Genomic DNA, 26,222 nt, shown 5'->3' on the forward strand with positions numbered 1-26,222 from the left:
TGGAGAAAACTAGGCTTGACATCAATATATATATATTTTTTTGGTGATAACAAAATTCCAACACATTCTGTCGTTTGAGATTATTTTTCAAATATTTAATGATCTTATCCTACTATCCTAATTTTTTAAATTAAAATTTTTTTCCCTATTTTTGACTTCAACTGGTCTTGAAACCATAAGTAGTTGTTTCCCTATGTGTATTTCAATAATAATTACAATAAGTAGTTATATGCCTTGAAAGTTTTAGGCCTCTGAACTTCCTGTGTAAGACACTGAAGGGAAGCCCACCCCTGCAGAAAAATCAGTCTTATCTGATTTCAATTTTCCAAATTCGTATTTGAATTCAAAATGCAACTTAAACATGAGAAACATGATAATAGATAACCTCAGATTGAGGGAACATGCATTCATTTTAAAATAAGTACAAATGTGTCATAAATTTGACCTCTACAAGTATTGAGAGCCATTGAAGCCAAATAACAGTGCTTTGGGTAAGCCCATCATATGACGGTCACAGCATGGAAAGGGTCAATACTAAAACATTAATAGATTTTCACTTTGTAATTATAAATAAATGTTGACACAGATATGTCTCACCTTTGTTATTTTGATCATATAATGAAATTGTTGAAATTAAAATGGAAAACTTGAACAAGTATATGTAAACTATGCAAAACATTAACAAAAACCAATAAACCATGACTGTAGGTGCAGGGTTAAATAAGTTAAATAAAAATTAGAAAGGAAAATGTTAATACAACTGCATACCAAACACCATCAATTTCGCCCTTTTTGTTATTGTAACAGTCAAGTTAAAATGAACCATAATGAGGGAGTGGGGTCATAAAATCTCCATGGAAATAAGATATGCAAATGCTAAAACAACTAACGGCCAACTATTATTGACCTCCAATGAGTGATTCATCTTAAACTAACTTAATCAGCAGTTTTAACATGACAACTATGCAAAAGTCATAAAACAACGGCTGAGGGGGAGGGCCAAATAATCTCTATACAATTCAGATGTACAAATGCTTATACAAATTCTACCTTATATCATTGACCTTAAACTGACCAAATCACAAACTATTACATTGTTGTCACAGCTGACATAAAACAGCTTGTCCAGTTTTACTTTTTCCACTGTGTTGAAGTGAGACAAAAAAAGCACATGTTTTACTTTTTCAATGTAATTCTATTTTATATTCAATTTTTATTCTATTTAATATTTAAATTTTCAAATCTAAATTTTTGATATCCTTAGCATGTTTTTTAAGTAATCAAGTTGATCATTGTGTACTTGTAAAGTGGTATACTTGAACCCATGCATATAGTGTATTGCAATAACTAATCTCTATTTTTTGTTCATTTTTCAAAGATTGCAATAATAAATATCTAAATATACAGAACCTTAAATAAAAGCACACATTTTAAGTGAAAAAATAAATAAATTCAATGTTCTGTATTATGAATTCCTGATTTAAAGTAAGTAAATTGTTGATACCATTTGTTGATATGTTATAATGATTTTAAAAGGGATTCATCATGTACATTTAAACGGGTTAAACATGAACACATGTATATTGTGTAGTAAATAAAAGCACATGTTTGAATAGAGAAAAACTCTTTTTTCCACACAATTCTATTTAAAGTTCTTATTTTTAAATCTATATTGTTCCTATCCTATGCTGATATGTTTAAATAATTAAGGGATTAATCATGATAATTTAAAGGCATAATCATGATCATTCGAAATGATCAAATTTGAACACATGCATATTGTGTAGTAAATAAAATCCTTTTTAAATGAGGAAAAACTCTTCAATGCCATTCAATTTAAAAGTTATAATTTTTTTCTTGATATCCTGATTTATTGGTTAATAAATAAGGGATTTATCATGTACATGTAAAGAGGACAAACTTCAGCATATTTATTTTGTGTAGTAAATAACAGCACATAATTAAATGGTGAAAAAAAAATTTCAACACAATTTAAATCTCCATTTTAATTTGTTGAGATTCTTTTACTGTTGAGATATCAAATAAAGATGTAAATTGTCTAAACTTGATCAGTAGTATTTAATCAAATGAAATGCAGTATTATTACCAGGAAAACACAGCACACAGAATTTACTTATGAAGACCAACACTGCCAATTTCTACATAAAGGGTGTTGAAATTGTCTGATCTTAAAAAAATGTTAATTCTAATCTCACTGAATTTTGGTACATATTTCAGTCATTTTTTTTTTCAAATTCAGACCTGACTGTAAGAGATTCATTTGGCAGATACTTGGCATGAAAGTTATTATTTTCAAAATACTAAAACATTCCGGGAAGGAAATTGTTACTTTTGGCTATGTGTAATGAGATTCATTAATACAAGTTAACTACTTTTGGCTTCATTAATACAAGTTAACTCAACAACTTAAAATAACTACATGTATAACCCTAAAGAGACTATTCATCATGATCTAACTTTCTTGTTAATCTTATCATACACCTCTGGAAAAGCTTGTTTACAGAACGGCAGTTCCTCCCTCATCTTGTTGTATAAGGTGTGGTCAAACATGTCATGGAACTCCTCTCTTGTCATGTAGGTATCAGCATATAACATCTGAAATCTAAATAAAAAATCAATTGAACTACTATAAATCCACAAGCAATAATTCTGAAATAATAATATTACATGATGATGAATAACAAGAATGTTTTCACCGATATCCCATTCACACTATCATTTTCTATATACTATATATACCATGGTTTTTACGAGTTAACATATTTAAACAAACGAATCCGAAGGTCTTGAAGTTCGGATTCGTTTGTTTAAATATGTTAATGAGTAAGACACATGGTATATAAAATTTGTAATATAAATAAAATGATTGACAGCTTCAAGACCTTCAACTAATATTGGAAATTGATCACATTACAGTTTTATCCAATGAAATGGAAGCTTGCGCAAGTCACTTTTGCGCCTCGTGTATGATATTATGTGTATTTCATGTAATAGAACCCCTGAATTTGCAAAAAGGAAAGAAAATGTCAGAATTTCATGATTTTTAATTAGTTTTGCTCTATGGTTGTTTGCGCAAGTAACTTCATACTGTCATCAGACTGAGGTAAACAAAAATGTCGTACAAGGATTAAATAATTATTCTAATGACGGTAAGAATTGGTTTTGTTTTTTTGTTTTCAAGTATCATACAAATTAATCATATTATACAGAATTTTCATCTCATTGAAAAATGCATATTTATACATTTCTAGTTTTCGTACAAACTGCTTTCTTCTGTTATTTTATAAATTCGATTATTAGATTATGTAATAAAACACAATTTTTATGATAAAAGACTTTTTTTAAACAGTAGCGGATCCAGGGAGCGTAGAAAGTGTACGTTCCCCTAATTGATCGCAAAAAAAAAATCATGTTTTTTCACAGATATTTGTAGCCGATATTTATTCCTTTTTCTATAGGTACCCCCTTTTTTAAATCGAAATTGAATTGGATCTTCGCAAAGGAAATGATAGTTTCACATTTCATTTTTTTCACAACTTAAAGAAGAAACATTTAGTAATCGTTTCCAAAATTAGGGGAATTTGTAACAATCCTATATAGTTTGAAAAAGGTTTCTTAAGATTTGGGTACACATAATTTATTGCTTTTTGTTATGAAATGAAAACAAATGAAGATCTTGACCTTTTAGTACGTTTAACAGTTTCCTAAATTTGAGAGGTGAATACATTTAAAATAAAAAGGTGGAGCTTCAGCCATGGAATAACATGAACATGAATATGTTATACCATGGCTGAAGCTCCGCCTTTTTTCCTTTGAATTCTAGTTGAGTTGCATATTTAATTAGCAAAGTATGGTACAACATTAATTTGCATATAATATACCATGGTTTTCCCTCACCACACTTGTTAAGCAAATTATTTCATAAAAACATCAAAGGAAAAAATCTAATTTATGTTACAAGTTCAGTTGACCATGAAATTGAGGTCAAAACTCATTGGCATTAGAATTAGAAAGATCATATGATAGGGAACATGTGTACTAAGTTTCAAGTTGATTGGACTTCATCTACATCAAAAACTACCTCGACCAAAAACTTTAACCTGAAGCAGGACGGACAGACAAACAGATGGACGAAAAGACCAAAATACCAAAAAGTTGTGCCAAATACAACTAAGGCATTTTATGCCTGGGATAAGAAAATCCTTAGTATTTTGAATAATTCATACTTTTGCAAACAGTAAATTTATAAAAATTACCATATAATTGATATTCATCTCAACACCTAAGTGGGGCATAAAAAGTGACATGATGGTTATGTCAATGAGACAGAAATCCAACATTAAAAACAGCCAAAAAATATCTAGATATCAAAATAAAGTCTTCAACAATAGACAGGGTGTTACAGAATATCGTCAAGCTCTAAAGAGTGTAAAAAAAACCTATTAAAAACAGTGGTGATCCACAACTTTTTGAAAGGAGGGGCCCCGCTGACTGCTTCAGTGATTCCCTTTAAAACCAACCAAATTTTTTTCCCACAAAAGGAGGGGTCTGGACACCCAGGGCCCCCCACTGGATCAGCCTATGGAAAATCTTTTAATTTAAATTCACCAAATAATAATTAACCCCTATTTCACATATTTGATCTTTCCAAGGACAATAAATAAAATAAACCTTTTTGTTGGTTCATTAAAATTCTTATAAACATCTTAAGAGAAACAAAGGCTTGAGAGCAAATGGAATACAATTTCAGATGCAATGAATATGTCCTAGAGATGTAACTCTTTAAACAAAATTTGATCAGCACTGATTTTCAAAAAGTGTCCAAGACATTGCTAATATAAACCTTTAATAACAAGAATGTGTCCATAGTACACGGATGCCCAACTTGCACTATCATTTTCTATGTTCAGTAGACCATGAAATTGGGGTCAAAACTTTAATTTTGAATTAAAATTAGAAAGATCATATCATAGGAAATATGTGTACTAAGTTTCAAGTTGATTGGACTTTAACTTCATCAAAAACTACCTTGACCAAAAACTTTAACCTGAACTTCACACTATCATTTTCTATGTTCAGTGGACCATATAATTGGGGTCAAAACTATAATTTGGCATTAAAATTAGAAAGATCATATCATGGGGAACATGTGTACTAAGTTTCAAGTTGATTGGACTTCAACTTCTTTAAAAACTACCTTGGCCAAAAACTTTAACCTGAAGCAAAAGGACGCATGGACGCACGGACAAACGAACGGAGGCACAGACTAGAAAACATAATGCCCCTCTACTGTCGTAGGTGGGGCATAAAAATCTGTCAATAATTGTACATGTGAGAGCTCTTACAATTAATTTTCTATATAATTAATAGTTTCAAGGGGCATAACTCTTTTTGAAAATAATTGATCAGCACTAATTTTCAAACTTTTCTGACCCATTGCTGATATAAACCTATATCATACATCAAAATCTGGCATAAATTTTACAAATGGCGTACAATGGGAGGCAACTCTCATTGTACCTAATTGCTAACACCTTGTAAGAGATTGCTTCCCTTTGATACTTCATCCGGGGTTTATATTACCATGTGGTTTTAAGCGAAAGAGCATGTTCCAGGCCACTTTATTATGTAATTGATATCAAACATTTTTTTTTTACATCCGATGGAAAACAATAGAACAAGAAAACCTCCAGCGTACTTAAAAGACTTTATTCTATCATCTTTTGAAATGCAGAAGGATTTTGATTCAGTTACAGAAGCTGGACTAGGAGATATAATTAATTCTGAAAACGTGGTTCATCGTCAGACATCAACACCGAAATCAGACGAAGCAAGTGCTAGCGTTCGTTCAAAATTACCTTCATCTACGAACATTGCGATTGAACTTGATAAAACAATTCAAGAATTGACAATACAAAACAAAATTTTGGAACGTGATTTGTTGGCGAAACAACACGAGCTCATTGTAGCCAAGAAAACATCCGGTGGTTAATCTTCAAGAACTAAAACGAAGGACAATGGTAAAAAAGTTAAAACATTAAAGCTTCCATCGCTTAATGAGTTACGGGATCAAGATAAAGTTGGAAAACAGGCTAAAGAGCTTACTCGACAGCTGCTTAATCAATCTTCGTCCTCTTCCGATGATTCTGATTTTTCAAATGATAACGACGAGGATAAGGATATTCAAAGATAAACAAAAAAGAACAGCAGTTTCCGGTGAAGCAAGAGCTGCTAAGGATAGAGTTAAATATGATGTGCCATGGCCACATGAGCATGCACAAACCAAATCGGTCAATTATTCTGATAAAGATTTCGGTCTAGCACAACTAGTCAGAGGTGAAACATTCATTATGCATAACATAGAAAAACAAGCCATTTCTGTGCACAGACAAAAACATCTCATTAATTTGCTTTATCTCGTTGAAAAATACCCCTTTGCGGAGATAAAGGATTTTCACGCCGAAGTTTTGCGTTCCATAGAAAGAGGTCACAAAAATTGGTCCCATGCATTTGTTGAAGAACAAGGCCGTTCTCTCGTCACTCCCCTCACTTCGTTTTCGTCTACCCTGACTAAAACAGGTTTCAAGGATAAGCCGGTTGATCGCAATCCAATTTGCGGCGCATATCAAGCGGGAAACTGTAGTCGATCCGGAGATCATTTTGGAGCCTATGGGGACAAAAAACTATTGCATGTTTGCAGAAAGTGCGTCCGTAAAGGAAAAGATTTGAGTGATGCGTCTGTGCTACACCCTTCGAAGGATTGTCCACATCATCAATGATGTTCAACTTCAGTGCTACATTGTGAATCTACTAAAATGATCAATAATAGTGGTATTCAAAGGAAATTATATTCCCCTGTAATTACAGGTGTGTTATTGTGTGATAATTACGAAAATGATGTTGTGAAACCCCCTGTAATTGTGTCAGGTGCGATTGCTTCCCCTGATTATTCAGGTGTGTATGATGAGTTAACGAAATCTTATTCCCCTGCAAATATAGGTGTGTTGTGTGATTATTCACAAAATTCATTAGGAATATCCTCTGCATATGAGGCAGATGTTTTGAGTATTATTTGTGATGTTTCGTCATGTGAATCTATAGGCAAGTCAAGCTCCGTAGGTTTTAATTTAACAGGCGTTGATTATTGTGACAATGCTTTGAGTGAAAAAACGTCCCCTGCGTTTACAGGTGTGTCTATTTATGAAAATGATTCATATTTATTGCAATCTTTATTTTGTAGCACTGATTTTGACACTGTTGTCAAAGATAACAATTACATGAATTACAATGTTGTTGATGAAACTAATAATGTACTTTTAGCTTCAAGTATTTGTCCTTGGTTTACGAAAACAGCAGGGTCTATTGATTTTGAGTATTCACCAGATATGAGTGGCAGTATTTTGAAAGATGTATCAACCAAATTTTGTGAAATGAATATAAATAATTTTTCACATGTTCATGAAGCCGTGACGGTTATCTACAGTCACTACAAGAGACTTATAAGTTATTACAAAGATTTGAAAGGAAAAAAAAAAAACATTGCACCAAACGTCAGTTACAACAAGTTATTGGGAAGTTGGCTTTTATTTCGTTATCGGATTTGCTATCCCGTTGGAATCTTTCGGAGAAGAACAGATCACAGTTTTTTTTTATAGAATCTAAACTTTAAAATTCAGATTTTATTGAGAAAGAGGTGTTTTGTCATATGTTTAATGATATTATACACATTTAGGTTTTCATACATGATACATTGACATTCTTTTTGCGCATATTTAGTGTCAGATAAGACAAACTTTGATAATTAATATGACATTGTTGTTTATCTAATTACTGTTGTTTATTACTTCCAGGTCTTAAGTCCAGAAGAGCAGTTTTGCAGAAAGAGGTCAAGCTTGCTAAGGGTGCAGCCTTTTGGCCTGGTACTTATTCTAATTTGAAGAGTCAACTCAATGCATACCATATTTTTTGTGTTTATTATAAATTTCGACCATTTCCTTGTATTAAGGACATAGTGTGTGCTTATGCATGTTTTCTATCTAAGAGTTTAAGCAGTTTTTCATCTGTTAAGAATTATATTTCTGGCATTAAGACCTGGAGTCAACTTTTTGGTTTTACTGTGGAACCTTTTTTATCTACAGAATTCAAATTGACTTTAAGAGGATTGAGTCATAAGAATCAGCATGTAGTCCAGTCAATCTAAGATTTAACCTCAAACTAATTGCAACAGAAAATGTTTTAGTTCTAATCTATAGCTTTATGCCCTTTATATACACAGAAAAAAGTCCCATAAAATCTAACTTGAGGAAAACTAAAAATTCAGCATTTTTAATTTCCTATGGAAATTAGCATTGGAAGGGGAGATAACTCTTGCAAAAATGAGTCTTTTTTGGTCAGTTTTTGGTTGTTTTTCTTGAAATTTATGTAAAGTATGATACTTTGATGGGGTTATGAGTAAGTATTTGACCTAACTATAAAATCTTCTGCTCATGAAATGTACAAAACGGAAGTGATAGGGGTAGTTTTATTTTTTTCGTGCATTTTCCATTAAAGAAATTGCAAATTTGAAGGTTTGTGACCATTTAGAAAAAACAATGTGAAAATTTGGTATTGTTTATATCTGTATATTATATTTTTGCAGCAACTTACTTATCTAAAGAAACTTTAAACCACAAAAAGAACAACATATGCTTAATTATTTTAACTAAATTTGAGATTCTTTACCTTAACATGTTGAAAAATTCAACAAATGGTTAACTAATGAATTACAAAATCTAGATTATAGCTTGATAAAAGATAAGAAAACACCTTTCCAGTTGTTTGATATACTCCAAAGACAGCTAAAGTATCAAGAATCAATACATTCTGATGAATAGAAGCAGTAGAGTAATAATTTTGTATCAATTTTTATTGATAGTTCTGCCTTTTTTGCAAGAGTTATCTCCCTTTTCAATGCAAATCTCCATAGGAATTTTAAATGGTGATTTTTTTAATCTTCCTGAAGTTAGATTTTATGGGACTTTTTTCTGTGTATATTTGGGGTATAATACTAAAGATTAAAACTTAAAAAACTTCTGTTGCAATTACTTTCGGGTTGGGGTCAAATTTATGCTAGATTGACTGGACTAATGTGGCTGTGTCAAAATTACCATTGTTACCTACACATTTAATTGATATTGTTAGGTTGTTGAATATTTATGATTATTTAGATGCTTGTTTATGGTGTTTTCTAACGTTTGCTTTTTTTTGTATGCTTAGGGCGTCAAACCTGGTCAGCAGAAGCTCTACATCTTTTAATTCCCGTGAACAATTGATCAGAGATAATGTTGTTGTTAGTGAAAAGGGTATCCTCCTTTTATTGAAATGGTCAAAGACTAGACAAAATCATGATTACACCCATCAGGTTTCTCTGTGTTGCTCAGTTGAGCCTTCAATATGTCCTGTTCGAGCTTATAAGCATCTTGTGTCTTTAATACCTGGTGATAAGAATGCTCCCGTTTTTGCTTTACCTTTTAATGGTAAATTATTGCCCTTATCTAGATCCGTTTTGTTGAACCGTTTTAGAGAGTTAATTGTTCTTGTTGGTTTAGACCCTTCAGTTTATTCTTTTCATTCGCTGAGACACGGAGGGGCTACTTTAGCCACCAAGGCTGGCATTCCTGAGATTTTATTGAAACATCACGGAGACTGGAGATCTGATTGTTTTCAGACTTACATTAAACAAGCTAGTGTTGATATGTATCGGGTCACGTCAGCTATGAATTATTTGATTGGTAGTTAGTTTTAGGGTATTTTGCCGGTGTATTATTATATTCTTGATTTGATGTTGTTGGGTTTTTGTTTTTGTTTTGTTGTTGTTTTTTTTTATGTATATTATTTATATTAACCCCTGTGTTTGGCGACTTTGTTTTGGGTTCAGGTGCTTCATATTGACATTTTGTTCATTGTAGCTTATTGATACCATGCTTGGTATAACTATATATGCATTACTATAATAAAGCACCTTTCGACAAACACTATTAGTTGTCAATTGCGTACAATGGGAGGCAACTCTCATTGTACCTAATTGATAACACCTTGTAAGAGATTGCTTCCCTTTGATACTTCATCCAGGGTTTATATTACCATGTGGTTTTAAGCGAAAGAGTATGTTCCAGGCCATTTTATTATGTAATTGATATAAAACATTTTTTTTTTTTTTTTTTTTTTTTTCTTTTTATTGTTAATTTTTTCTAATTACTTTTATTATTACCCACATTGGGGTTCAGGTGCTTCATATTGACATTTTGTTCATTGTAGCTTATTGATACCATGCTTGGTATAACTATATATGCATTACTATAATAAAGCACCTTTCGCCAAACACTATTAGTTGTCAATTATTACTCGATTTATTTCACTTGACTGGGCGGAGTTTAACCGGTTCGCTCATAATAAACCAGTCCATCTATAGATAGGTGTTTTAGGATAAACTCATCAATGAAGTGTCTAGTCATTCTTTTGTAAATTCCTTCGATGACACTGATTGGTGATTAGAAATCAGTATTAATTATAACGGTTATCATCCTTATCACACACATCTTCAAATAGACTGTCCACATGCAAATTAAAACGTTAGCTCCGCCCGATCAGTTGAAATAACATTGGTAATAGTTAACTCACAAACAATTTTCCATATATCTGATTTTTCCAAAGTGCATAACTCTTTAAAAAATTGTTGATCGCCACTGATTTTTGAACTTGTTCGAGACAATGCTAATATAAACATATGTTATAAGTTTTTTTAAATTCTGGCAATTCTTGCTCTCAAATGTACCCTTGAGAGCAAGACCAGACACTCACCTGATATTTCTATATACGTTGCCTAGGACAACAAAACGCATTAAGATATGGCTGGCACAAGAACATCAATTTTTTTCTGCCTCCCAAAATAGCATTTGCAAATTTCCCCGTTGTATAGAAGATTAGAATACTTTCATAAATTTTCAGTTATATTACTATTTTAAAACTTGAAAGTCAAATTTAATATGACTTCAAATCCAGAAGAACTTGTAAAATTTGAATAACCACCAAGCCATTCATCATGCTATTAAACCTATTAACAATGTTAACATAAGCCTCAAACTACCAAGTTATACAACAGGCAATGAAGGAAAGGTGTACTGACATAAAAGGTCTCTAAACACATTAGCTCCAAATTAAGCTTTCGTTAGTAGAAGCCATATTAATTATGTGTATCCCGTTATACATCATACTAACCCATTAACCTTGCTAACATAAGCTTCTAACTTTCTTGTTGTTCTTTTGGCTTCATACTGTTTTGTCTTTGGGGCTCCATATGCTCCTATATCAACATACATCTCATCAGAGGCCCCTTGAGGGTGAATCATTCCAGGTAAGTTGTAAAGCTTAAAAGGGCACAGCCAAAGGGGATACATCTGTAAAATTAATTTTAATAAAAAAAAACTTAATGAAATGTCTGAAAACCTGGATGCACCAATAAATAATGTGAAAATGCTGAGCCATTAAAACATAAAATGTAATTCAACATGATCCAAATGTGAAAAAAAATATTCAGGTTTACACTACTATTGACAATTCAAACTATTCCTCAAATATTTATACCTAAACAGTTTTTTTGATAAACTAAATAGTGAACTTTGATCAATAACAATTGTCTCCCTGTATATTTATTTTACACACCTAGTATACCATGTTAATTATGTCTTTACAGTTTGACCCAAACTGATAAACAAGATGTCACATCGAATGTGCTAATCAATTGTGTAAAGTTTGAATGTTTCAGCGTTAATCAAGTAATCAATATACTGGACAATTGATTACATTCAGTACCATGACATTCAATTCAAAATTCAACATTGTTATCTTTGACTTCCTTACGTTTATATCAAATTCATTATACTTGAAAGCCCTGATAAACTTCCATGTTTTGGTATTCAATATTTTGTCCTTTCAACAGTTAATCAGTCAGTATACTCATAAATAACCAATAGCACACTTTTTAGAAATAAACTTATCTGCACAACTAACATCAACTCAACAATTCATAAACTATAGTTAGTTTGTTTTTTATAACAAACAACTCATGATTGAATTATTCCTAAGCTTTTTGCTTGAAAATCAATTACTAGTATTGGTTTAATGTATTTGCTGTTCTTTGTGGTTTTGAGATATTAGAATTGCACAGAATATTTTATAATGCCTAATGATGTCACACAGAAATAAATAGATTTTCATCAAGAAAATAATGCCTGTAAACCCATACATTTTCGAAATTTGAATATTTACCTTAATAAATACAGAAAAATTGTTTCTCACTGGATGTGCCGAAGAATCTTTTTTTTATGTATTTATATTATAGTTAAATTTGTGTCAGTACTAAACATATTAATTTTTCACTTACTTCAATTTCATCATGGAAGACTTTTAAAGCATCACCAAGGTCTTTCATAGGAACAAGCATGTCCTGTATAATCTGATATTTCTCATAAAGTTGTTTTGTTGCCTCCCCTTGTGTCAATTTCAACAATGATATCTTTGGAGGAACTGTCCATCCACAGAGATAACGGAAGACTGGATGGTTTCCAAAGGGAATGATATCCTGAAAGTACATAAAATAGCATACAGATATCAGAGATAAGGGAAGACTGGATGGTTCCAAAGGGAATGATAACCTGAAAAAACATAAAATAGCATTCAGATATCAGAGATAAGGGAAGACTGGATGGTTTCCAATGGGAATGATATCCTGAAAAAACATAAAATAGTATTCAGATATCAGACAATCTTATAAATTTGAACCACATTTAAAATTTAATAACAGAGAAAAATATATCTTTGAGCTAAGGAATAGGCCAAGCTAATGACAATGTTATAAATAGGTTGTACATAGCAGAGAGGACAGTCAAATAAACAAGTTCAGTGTGATACCAGAAACTTTTCTTGATGTGGGAAATAGAAACATTACTTTTTACAATAATAAAATAAAGTATCGAAACAGGGAATGTTTCAAAGAGACAACAATTGTACCAAAGAGCAAAAAACAGTACAAGGCCACCAATGGGTCATTACAACAACAAGAAAACCCTGCAACCAGAGGGGTATTGGCTAGCCCCTAAACAAAAATGTTTACTAGTTCAGTGTATTTTAATGTGAGATTAAAATTTATTACAAGTGACAAAATTTTCAACAAATAAAATTGAGAATGGAAATGGGAAATGTGTCAAAGAGACAACAACCTGACCAAATAAAAAACAACAGCAGAAGGTCACCAACAGGTCTTCAATGTAGCAAGAAATTCCCGCACCCGGAGGCGTCCTTCAGCTGGCCCCTAAACAAATATATACTAGTCCAGTGATAATGAACGCCATACTAATTTCCAAATTGTACACAAGAAACTAAAATTAAAATAATACAAGACTAACAAAGGCCAGATAACGACTTCAATCGTTGAATAACTGACATCAGTGAAAAATTTGATTTTATTAGTTTTAAATTTCATGCAATGCACATTATAGTGTCCATTTTTGGTGGAATTTGGTTTTCTTTTACTTGAAATAAGTCCAATCCAATTTTGCCATGTTGGTGGATAAAATATTTACAAATATCCATACTGGCTGAAAAAAAAAACATTGATACTTAATCAATCATGTCCTCTATATGCAGAAGATTCTGAATTTAAGCAACTTTATGCCATTATTGCCATTTGATTATTACCTGAATCTCCCAGAAAATACTACGACTGTGTCTGTGGTAGTAATGTCTCAATGGAATGTACTCTACAGCCGGACCAGATTCCAGAAACTCTTCCACATGCTTAAAGAACCAAGGTTTCCAGAAATATCCAATAGGGTTTATCTGAAAAAACAGTATTATTTATAATTCACAATTTTCAATCCATTGCTAAGAAAGGGTATTGCTAATACAAGCAAGAACATTGTAACAAAAATGTTTAAATCGATGAATTCTAAAGACTGAATTTCTGTTTCCCTGAATAGTTTGGAAAAAAAAAAGTTAATTAAAGGCATACAAGTTATGCAACCATAAATAAGTGTCTGTACTATATGTAAAGGATTAAATCAGACAACTTTTCAAATTCAACAGACTATTAAAGGTCCAACCAGGAAGAAAATCTCAGTCAGTATTGATTTTATTGACACTTTTTATCTGCAAAAAGTTTTTTATTCCCCGTACCTTTTCTGGATCAGCAATATCAGTCATATTTCCTAACATAATCACTGCTGAGTTTTCAGAATACACCAATCCTTCTACGAACATGTTTTCTTTTCCTTTGTTTGTTTCATCGGCAAACGCTTTAACCATATCTTTCTTGGAATGAACAGGAATGTACTCCATCTTCAAATACTTCTTGGCTGGAATTATCTGGATGGTTGCTGAGACTAAAAATCCAAGAGTTCCATAGGACCAGGGTAGAGCATAGAACAAATCTGAATTTTCATCCTAAAATCAAAATTTGAAGTTATCTTTCAAAGGAACATAAGTTTTAACTTATTTTGAGCCACCATTAAGTAATGTATTGTATGGCTCCATATTTCAACTTTCCAAATTTTAAATGGCAACAACTTTCAGGAATTTATTCACATATCAAAAATAAGTACATTTTTTTTTATTGTGTGAATAGAAGAATTGTGAAACAAATGTATAATATTATTTCTCTTTCTTGTGTACTTTAAAACATGTGCAAGTCCAAATATTTCAGTGAAATATGGAAAATTACGAAAATTACTTTCATATAACAATGTATAATAAATGTTATAATAGCAATATACTTCTCTCATAATTTTATGGAGACAGTCTTTTATCATAATGACCTCATATTTTACAACAATAAAAGTCAATGCTTTCACCATTGTTATATCCAACAAATATTCTTAAAACTCATAAACAAATTCCCAAACTTTGTGACACTTTAGAAAATAAATTACCTTAGAACATGTGACAACACTGCCATCTGCTAGAACAACCTCATATGCCACACAACAATGTTGAAATAGACCAAAGTTATGAGATGATGTCTCTATGCCAACTCCCATAATCAACCCACCTAAAGTTAAAAAACATAAAAATGATACGAATAAAGTTCTACAAAAACAGAGAACTGATGAATATATGATAAAAAAAAGTATAATTTCAATGTTTCAGCCATGTGGTTTCTCATTTATATATGTTAGAAACTATAAACTTTGAACTCATGTTTTCATATCCATTCCAGACAGGTAAAAACAAGAATGTGTCCCCAGTACACGAATGCCCCACTCTCACTATCATTTTCTATGTTCAGATGTTCAGTGGACCATGAAATTGAGTTAAAAACTTTAATTTGGCATTAAAATTATAAAGATCATATCATAGGGAACATCTGTACTAAGTTTGAAGTCGATTGGACTTCAACTTCATCAAAAACTACCTTGATCAAAAACTTTAAACTGAAGCGGGACAAACGAACAGATGAACAGACAAACGAACGGCCGAACGAACAGATGCACAGACCAGAAAACATAATGCCCCTCTACTATTGTAGGTGGGGCATAAAAATCCTGTAATGTTTTAATTCCATCTTAATACAGATAATGCAATGCAGTTTTACAGTAAATTGAAGAAGAAAAGAATTTGATTTTTATTTAATTTATGTAGAAATGATTAGATTGAGAAGTCAGCAACATATTTTTTATGCTTGAGTGCACAATAGTATAATTCAAATATCCTCTAGCAAAAAAAAATTATTGGCAAAAATAAGTGTTACCATAGATACACACATATCAGGTTCACAAAGTTAATCTATGGCATATCTTGGTTGCTTACAACTGTACATGTATTTAAAAATAGTGTTAAAGCTGAATTGTCTTGCCTGCTTAACTTTACATAACCAATGATCCATGAAAATGAGATTAAGTACATGTGCAGCTAAATCAAGCCAGACAGATATGTACATCTTACAATAATTCCATGCATCAAATTTAGTTGACCTTTTTGTGTATATTATACAAGAAAATGACAAAAACCTTGAAAACTTAACAATGATCAATGAACCATGAAAATGAGGTCAGGGTTCAGATGAACCCTGCAAGATAGACATGTACATCTAACCAATTCTCGCATTAAATATAGTTCATCTTAAGGTGTATAATACATAAGAAACAGACATAACCATGAAAGCTTAACTTTGACATATGAATCATTAAAATGAGGCCAAGGTCATATGAACACTGCTAAACAGACATGTAAACATTACAATTATTAAAACTATACACCAAATATAGTTGACCTATTGCTTATAGTATCACAAAAGAGGACCTAGCTACTGAAACATACCATTGTCCAATGAACTATTAAAATGAGGTCAAGGTCAGATGAAACCTGCTAGACTTACATGCATCCCCTTACAATCATTCCACACACCAACTATGGTTTATCTACTGCTTATATCATCTGAGAAATTGACTTAATAACATAATTTCAACCTTGATCACTGATCCAAAATTTAAGATAAAGGTCATGTGAACCTTGTCTAACAGACATAAAACATCGCATGGAACCAATAAATACCAAATATAAATATTAGGGATGGCAACAAGTACTCGGTTACTTTCTTAGATGGAAGAGATGCTGCTTTGTCTTTTATAAATCTTGAGAAATTTTTCCTTACATTTCCCCTCACTTTACTTCCCTTTAAAATATCCTTCAAACTACTAAAAAAAAATATCTATTCACAACGCAAATATGTTTATCCTGATTTATAATTAGTTTCAGGTTTATCTATAATCACACATTGTGTTTAGCAATACTAGCATAGAGGATTTTTTCATGTGCAAGCTTTGTAACAAAACTTAGAACCAGACTTTCATCAGGAGTTGTTGTTCAGATTATATTTCTGAAGAATTATGAGACAAGTCGTAATAAAAAAAAAAACTCCATAGGAACAGATGATACAGACTGTCTATCAAGTCAGACTTTAATAACAAGTTTATGGCTTTATTGGCATGTTTCTGATTTGATTCATGAAAACAAGAACAATAATTGCTATTATGATAGGTTATTTTTTAGAAATGGTGGTATGTTATTCATTGTTCTATTGATACAAAAAGGACAAGTGAAACACATAACCAAGTATCAAGTTTTATTCTGTAATCATAGGGATTGAGTTCTGCAACAATATGTATGTCTTTTGGCGTCATATTATAATCAGGTTTATGAAAGGAAATAACCACCCAACAAAAAGCAAAACTTTTCACAATATGTTTTAAAGATTCATCTGAGTACTCAAGTACTTGTGAGTATCATGACCGATTGCTGGAGTACTAAATAACAGATCTTTTGACACTCCTAATAAATATTCTTTTACTCATAATAGGTGAGGAATTCACATGACAAAAAACCTTAAAACTGTTTTTCATGCAGTTGCTGAACCATAAAATGAGGTCATGGACAAAGGACATATGACAAATAGAAACCTCTTAACATAAGGTATTTGCATACATGGTATGAAGCATCCAGGTCTTCTACCTTCTGAACTATAAAAATCTATATAAATAGTTTAAACTGTTGTCACATCTGCATTGTAATCCCTATGTCAGCAGGCGAGACTTAATCCCAGGAAGGATCTATATTTCATCTCATTCTAATTTAATCTCATCATTACGTTTATTAGCCTACTTAACATTACAAACATAAAACAAGGAAATCTAAGATGATTTGAACAAAATAATAAAAAGATTAAATAAACAGCTGAGCCATGAGGGCATGTTATGCCAGTCCCTTTTTCAAAGAATAAAGTTCAATAATTTCTTAATTGATTATCAGAAATTCATAGAAAAAACTAAGGGGAGGTTATTCTAATAGATATTAACCAGTCACCAAAGTTTCCTGACAACTGCTCAAAGCATTGTCAGAAAACTGGAAAAATCTCCCTTTTTATGGATAAAATTATGTATTGTCAGAAAACTAGAAAATCCAATTTTTTTATGAACAGAAAGTTCACTTGGAACATAAAAATCTAAAATTCATAAAAACTGAAAGAGAGCTCATGTCAATAGATATACAAAAAATCACAATAAGTTCTTGCAAATTGGTGAAAGTGTTTTTGAATTTTTGTCTGAAAACTGGAATATCCCCCTTTTTCAAGAAATAAAAACGTAACTCAGAAACTTTTAAAATATCTAAAATTTATAAAAAAACGAAAGGGAGCTCATGTCAATAGATATAAACAATTCATCAAAGTTTCATACAAATTGGTTCAAGTGGTTTTTTTTAAGTTATTGTCTGACATGTTGACAATGGACAGACAGACAGACATAGGAAAAAGGGTATACCATAATAGACGTTCCATAAACAGGCATTTAAAACCCCCATGACATTTACAGTCCAATCTGTTTTTATAACTGATCCCCTTTCGTCTCACATAACCCAATTACAGTATTAATGTTCATGCGTAATTGATTTACACATTTTTTCACAATTAAACAGAAAATTATGAAAATAACTTATTGAAAAGATTTAAACTTCCGATATTCTCAAATATAAATCACCTGGAAGTCAGCCACAATGGACTAAACAGAAAAATAAATTGGTTTACAGTTAGTCATTAAAACAGTTATTGAAGTGAAATTGAAAATAAATTAAAAGGAAATACAATATGATATTTCAAAAGCTATACTGATAATATTTAAAGGTCAATAGATTAACAATTACCAACAAATGCACCCAGGTACCTATTTTTATGAAAGCAGGTCACATAGTATCACAAAGAAGTAACCTAAGATGTATAGGCAGATAAAAGTATAATGAGAACATTTTAGTTTATGGTTTTAAAGTTAATAAAGTTTGCCATTGAATTGATACAAACCAACAGTTAGGTCATCCAGCTCAGGTAACACAGGAAGAGTCCAACCAAGGGGATTTAGGAAGGCTGTAATTTGTCCCATTGTAGCTAATGGTTCAACTCTTATTGTCTGCTTGGCTTCATTTATGTCCAAAATGTCAATTAAATTCACCTCTATGTTTTGCATCTGTTTTTTGTATAGCGGTTGTCTAAAGCTGACTGTAGCCCATCCTGGGCGTGCTGTACACATTTTTGATTTACAACCATTTTGTTTCCACTGCTTAACCTTTCAGGAACAAACAAGTCCATATTATTAAACAAGCAAAAATATAAAGCAATCACTTGAAAAATGAATGAATGATAAAACAAAATCTGTCGTATACTGGTTACTGTAAATATCATTCCAATAAGAATATACCCAGTTTATTTAAGCGGATGGACAGATGGAAATCTGCTAACATAAGATAGGGGAAAAAATAATTCTTCAGTAAATGAAAAGTCTATTTAATCCTGTGCCTGATGTATAATGTATCAGTATAATGTCAGGTATGGTGACCCATTATAATTCCAAACGATTAGGACTCTGGTGAAAAGTTGTCTTGATGACAATCATACCACAGACCTTATAACATTAATAAATGTGACTTTACTTTCAATAAAAGTTGAATATAAAATATTGAATGAATATAATTTTCACCCCATCCATATAAAAGAAGCAGCTAAATTAAGCAAATGAAAGCAAAAAATCTGGGTTGGTTTTGTTACAAAACATGCATAATAAGGTTTCTTATGCATTTAAAATGTATTGTTGAGGTGTTAGTATTTGTGAGATGAGGACCAGGAAATTTGATCTTGCACTGCATGCTGTAGGGATATCAAACATCTTTATTCACACATTATGCTCCCTTGCTAAAACAATCAAAATACCTAATCATATCTTGACCACTATGACATACATGTATGCTAAATCAAATGAAATCGGATACACTCAAATCAAAATGTACAGATCTTATAACGCTGTGATAAAAAATAAGAAATAAAATCTAAACAAAAAGGCTATTATGACAGGCAATATCATGCATGGCCATCGGCAAACCTTTAACCAAATTGAAAAAAAATATGAGATATCTTATTACCAAATTTAAATACCATTTTTAATGAATCCTTTATTCTACTGAGAGATCACATGCCCACTGAATTTTAAAATTCTATAACAAGACATAGTTTATATGTCAATTCGACAAGGCATTGTCACTTTCGGTGTAGAAATCAACTTTCAATGTCAGTTTTAAATATGATCATGTAACTGGAGAAGTTTGATAACATGTGGGCAGTAGGGAAACCAGAAAATTCAGTAACCGAACAAGTTCAGCCTTGGTTGTTTCGACCATATACCAATTTTTCCATATATCATAGCTTTATTCTTTATCAAATTAAAAGAGATCTGGTACAACAATTTTTTTAAATTCTCATCCTAATATAAAAATTCATTTATTGTATCTTCATACTTAGAACGACATCAAAATACCAATGTAGGATAAAAAAAACCTTAAATCAAATAGTTTGGGGATGGTGGGTAAAATTGCTGCAAGTTTACATATATATAAATATTGGTCAATAAATTTTTCCCAAATTAAGTTAAGAAGGGAATGGGGGTCAGTGAAAAAACAATGTGAATTAAGTTTTTTTTTATCTTTCAATGAACTTTTGATGTCGTCCCTAATGAATGTTCAGTCTCAAAAAGTAAAAGTTTTAACATACTTTGTCCATGTTATGATTATTAAGAGTTAGGAGGTAGTTATAAATAAAACTTAAATAGATTTTTCATATTATTGTGATAAGTACAAATTTTAAAATGTGTATTACATGTATAAGGGAGTGTCAGAACAAATACAGTAGGAAGGAAATAAGCAACATGATGTGATTAGGATTTGTGTAGCAAGATAAGTACATAATCCTTGATGTTATCAATAATTTATAATACATTGTATTTCACAATATATATAAATGGTTTCTCAATGCTCTTCAACTTCGTACTTTATTTGGAATTTTAAACTCTTTTGGATTTGAGCGTCACTGATGAGTCTGGTGTATATACTAAATTTAGTCCTGATCTATGATGAGTTTATTTATATTTATAATCATGTCAAATCTAATTTCTCAAAATGCTTACAAATTTTTATATATTTTGAAAGGGGAAAATTAGGGTCTCTGACACAAACTAATTGTAAGCAAAATTGTGATGTTCATTGCTAAAAAAAACAAAATTGAATTACAAGTACCCCTGGTAAATAAGTGTCATCACTGAGACAGAAGTGTCCTTTAATCACTCATCTATGCTCACATCCTACTGGTTAACAAATCCAGTTTTTCAATTAATTTGGTTGGCACAGGCGGTTAAATAGAAAAACTTGTTCTTGCTTCTGCTCAGAAGCAAAGCCTATTGAGACAGATGATCAATTGTCATGTAAGCAAAGCAAAGGTTGACCATATACAAACGACAGCAGTATAAGTAAAGGTAAATTGGTGATTTTATGGGCTAGACTGCATAACAATTAAATTGAGACCTCATCAAAATTAGAACACAAATCAGATGAATGTAAGCTCCTTCATTGTCAGAGTCATCAGACCTCCCTAATTCTGACTATTCAGGCTTTGGATCAGAGTAAGAGTTAATGTAAACCCCATCATTGTCAAAGTCATCATCAGACCTCCCGGATTCTGACTACTCAGGCAATGGATTATAGTGAAAGTGAATATAATCCCCAACATTATCAGAGGCATCAGAACTCCCTGATTTTGAATTCACAGGCTCTTAATCAGAGAGTGTGAGTGAATGTTAGCCTCATCATTGTCAGAGTCATCAGTACCCCTTGATTCTGAATTCACAGGCTCTTAATCAGAGAGTGTGAGTGAATGTTAGCCTCATCATGGTCAGAGTCATCAGAACCCCTTGATTCTGAATTCACAGGCTCTTAATCAGAGAGTGTGAGTGAATGTTAGCCTCATCATGGTCAGAGTCATCAGAACCCCTTGATTCTGAATTCACAGGCTCTTAATCAGAGAGTGTGAGTGAATGTTAGCCTCATCATGATCAGAGTCATCAGTACCCCTTGATTCTGAATTCACAGGCTCTTAATCAGAGAGTGTGAGTGAATGTTAGCCTCATCATGGTCAGAGTCATCAGAATCCCTTGATTCTGAATTCACAGGCTCTTAATCAGAGAGTGTGAGTGAATGTTAGCCTCATCATGGTCAGAGTCATCAGTACCCCTTGATTCTGAATTCACAGGCTCTTAATCAGAGAGTGTGAGTGAATGTTAGCCTCATCATGGTCAGAGTCATCAGTACCCCTTGATTCTGAATTCACAGACTCTTAATCAGAGAGTGTGAGTGAATGTTAGCCTCATCATGGTCAGAGTCATCAGAACCCCTTGATTCTGAATTCACAGGCTCTTAATCAGAGAGTGTGAGTGAATGTTAGCTTCATCATGGTCAGAGTCATCAGAACCCCTTGATTCTGAATTCACAGGCTCTTAATCAGAGAGTGTGAGTGAATGTTAGCCTCATCATGATCAGAGTCATCAGTACCCCTTGATTCTGAATTCACAGGCTCTTAATCAGAGAGTGTGAGTGAATGTTAGCCTCATCATGGTCAGAGTCATCAGAACCCCTTGATTCTGAATTCACAGGCTCTTAATCAGAGAGTGTGAGTGAATGTTAGCCTCATCATGGTCAGAGTCATCAGTACCCCTTGATTCTGAATTCACAGGCTCTTAATCAGAGAGTGTGAGTGAATGTAAGCCTCATCATTGTCAGAGTCATCAGTACCCCTTGATTCTGAATTCACAGGCTCTTAATCAGAGAGTGTGAGTGAATGTTAGCCTCATCATGGTCAGAGTCATCAGTACCCCTTGATTCTGAATTCACAGGCTCTTAATCAGAGAGTGTAAGTGGATGTTAGCCTCATCATGGTCAAGAGTCATCAGAACCCCTTGATTCTGAATTCACAGGCTCTTAATCAGAGAGTGTGAGTGAATGTTAGCCTCATCATTGTCAGAGCCATCAGTACCCCTTGATTCTGAATTCACAGGCTCTTAATCAGAGAGTGTGAGTGAATGTTAGCCTCATCATGGTCAGAGTCATCAGTACCCCTTGATTCTGAATTCACAGGCTCTTAATCAGAGAGTGTAAGTGAATGTTAGCCTCATCATGGTCAGAGTCATCAGTACCCCTTGATTCTGAATTCACAGGCTCTTAATCAGAGAGTGTGAGTGAATGTTAGCCTTATTATGGTCAGAGTCATCAGTACCCCTTGATTCTGAATTCACAGGCTCTTAATCAGAGTGTGAGTGAATGTTAGCCTCATCATTGTCAGAGACATCAGACCTGCCAGATTCTGACTACTCAGGCTCTGGATGAGAGTGAGGGCAAATGCTAATCCAATTTCACTGAACAGTTACAATTAATGTTTAAGATATTGATATGGATTGTATTTTAGATGATATGCTATGTCATGTATGTTAGTCAAGCAATTAAGAATTAAAAAAAAAACCACAATTTTCTTTTTTTAAAGATGAATCAATGAAGGGGGCATCATTTCTGAGGTATATGCCAATGAGATTGCAAGCCAATAAAATAAAAGGAAAAAGAAAAAGAGGTCGACAAACGACTTGATAGGTAGATAATGATAGACAGACGTCTTAACTATATATCAATATATCTAAACCACCAGAAATCTTAAGACAATGTGCTTAACTTAGCAGAGACATTCGCTGTTCTGTTATCAACTCAAAATTTCAAAATCACAGAAAACCTAGATTTTCTCAAATATAAAGGCGACACAATCTTAATTTTTCCCGGAACATGTTTCAAATTTTTCAGAAGGACCAATTTTTCATTTTACAGAAAATGTAGGAATAACATTTATGTTTAATGCAAAGCGTAATCAAAAATTAATAAATAGTGTTTTATAGAATATGTATATCCTATATTGTATTGAGAAACCTGAAATATCTTAGCTTTAAACATGCAAGTGAAATGTGAGAAAGTTGTGGAATAAAGTTTTTCAAATAAATAAGAAAAGTTACAACTTGTTGCTGCAAGAATGTTTACATGGCCAAGGGGTTTTAAATCATTTTCACACATTCTGAAAATTATGCCTTAACTTAACCTGCTGTGACATTCTCCATTCAATATTCATTATCATTCCAAACAGCTTATTTATATGTAGTGACTGTAGTCACCTTTTAATTTCTTTATTCATAATTATTGATACAAAAGGGAACTGCTATCATATGATGTTGGACCAACACAACCCAGGCAAAACAGGTATATGTATATGGTAGAATCAACATAAGGCCAAAGTGTTAATGGTCAAAGTGTTAATTGAATGAATTGTCTAAAAAGTGGCAGTAGAATAAATGATTTGGAAAACTCTTATCAAATTTCATCTTTTAAATTAATGAGTCTTTTATTTTTTGTTTCTTAAAACTTAATTTGGAGAACCATGTTCTTTTATTCGTATTTTGACTAGAATTAAAAAAGTGAAGAACTTGCAGCAACCAGCGGCACTTCTTCAGTTTGCCTGAATAGCCAGAAATTAAGTTCAGCAACCTCTAAAATATTTAGGAATAATACTGACCTGTCAGATTTGACAAACACACTGACAGTTGCCAGCTTAATGAATCTGAAAAGTTTGTTTTTTTATGTTTTAAACATGTACAATGTACCAGATATTTAAAAGACATTAAAATATATAATATACATGTAATCAAGATTATGTACGGCTTAAGAAAATCAACCAATTATTGTTTAAGTAGATCTGATTATTTGCTTCCATCCCATCCAAGGATAGAACCTATAATGGTATCATGTCCTCTTACTTTTATGTCAGTACCTTATCCCTCCTCAAACTGCAGCTGATATACATTTACATGAACATGTACACATGATCAATTGTACATTATTGATCACCTTTGTATACCAATTTACATTAGGATGGTTTAATGTTGGATGATTTTATCAAGATATGACTTGAAGCTGTCTACTATAACAAAATAGTACTTTTCCTGTGAGCCAGATTTTCTGAACTGGCAAATGTATCCCTAAATTGCCAAAAAGACGAAAAAAAATTCTAACAAAATTATACTTGATTACTGTTTTCAAATATCCCCTAAATTTTCCTTTTTTTCTTTTTGCCTTGTAATCTATGAAAATTTGTCAATCAGAATTCAATTTTTTTAAACTTGGAAAACAAATGAAGATCTTGTTTAAAAGGCCTTCTACAAAGTATAGTTAAAATTAAATGTGTGGATGCAGTCAAAACGAGGATGATAATGAAGTTATAGTTGAATTTCCTACAAATTATATTTCAGTAATTCTTAATAAAAGAAATACTACTTAAATCTCAATATTTACTCCTTTGTTGATGCATGTATTGTTTTTTTACATATCTCATCACTGTACATGTAAGATTGGTGATTAGACAATGTTAGAGAATTATCACAAATTGGACCTGTAAAATTTTCAAATTATATATATTCATGAACAAAAAAACATATATAATCAGTTCACATACTTGATCAAATATCATAATTTTTTAAAATCAAAGAAAAAATCACCCAGTGGGAATGTACCAAAAATGAGACTAGTAATGAGCGAACCTTCATCATGTTCATGACAAATGAAAAAATCATTAAAAAATCTTGCCTTATGACTTGAACAGTAATTTTTGGTGCAAGATGTAAAATGTACTCTTTCCTTTTCAACAATGAAAAAATCAACAGATTTTCATGAAACACATTAATTCGAAAAATAACATTAACGATAATTATTTGAGACCTCTGACTAATCACAATAAGGATATTTTTGAAATCACTGAAAAATTTCAACCAATTTGAAGCTAGCGGTAGCCAATTCAGACCAGCTGACATCTGACGGAAAAGGGCATCCCTAAAAGGGTTTCAAAGGACTTGATCAGAATATAAAGGAGAATTTGATGGGGAAAATACCCAGACCTTATAAAGTCAAAATGTATTACTATGCAATATCATATTAAATAACATACCTGATTTTGTACATGTTTAACTTTACTGTCATGCTTCCTTGGTGCAGAATTCAGTTTGAATATGATCCAGTTCCTGACATACATAACAAGATCATACAAAACTGACATTGGCAACAAAAATAGACAGACAAACACCCATCTGTAATTTTTGATAATATATTCAATTCCCCTGTATTTAGCCCATGTGCAAAGTGAAACAATTGCTGAAACTGCAGCAAGCAGAATATACGTCGGTTCGATACCTTCAATCATATTATCATTATGATATAAATTAAAT

At 32.1% G+C, this 26,222-nt stretch overlaps 1 protein-coding gene across 2 annotated transcripts; it reads right to left on the reverse strand.

Moving 5' to 3' along the window:
* Nucleotides 1-2,406: 2,406 nt before the first annotated feature.
* Nucleotides 2,407-26,214, reverse strand: LOC134683885 (delta(24)-sterol reductase-like). Of its 2 annotated transcripts, XM_063543201.1 has the most exons (9): nt 25,946-26,081; nt 24,521-24,565; nt 18,902-19,163; nt 14,985-15,103; nt 14,233-14,499; nt 13,756-13,896; nt 12,443-12,640; nt 11,278-11,456; nt 2,407-2,623 (listed from the first exon to the last, which is right to left on the reverse strand). In XM_063543201.1, the coding sequence occupies exons 3-9, from the start codon at nt 19,125-19,127 to the stop codon at nt 2,467-2,469; spliced, it is 1,287 nt and encodes a 428-aa protein (XP_063399271.1). In that variant the 5' UTR covers nt 19,128-19,163; nt 24,521-24,565; nt 25,946-26,081; the 3' UTR covers nt 2,407-2,466. The 2 variants fall into 2 exon arrangements, with proteins under 2 accessions (XP_063399271.1, XP_063399264.1); XM_063543194.1 differs by lacking the exon at nt 24,521-24,565 and having other exon boundaries at nt 25,946-26,214.
* Nucleotides 26,215-26,222: the final 8 nt, after the last annotated feature.

The sequence above is a fragment of the Mytilus trossulus genome, chromosome 1 (genome assembly GCF_036588685.1).
Source record: "Mytilus trossulus isolate FHL-02 chromosome 1, PNRI_Mtr1.1.1.hap1, whole genome shotgun sequence".
NCBI lineage: Eukaryota > Metazoa > Mollusca > Bivalvia > Mytilida > Mytilidae > Mytilus > Mytilus trossulus.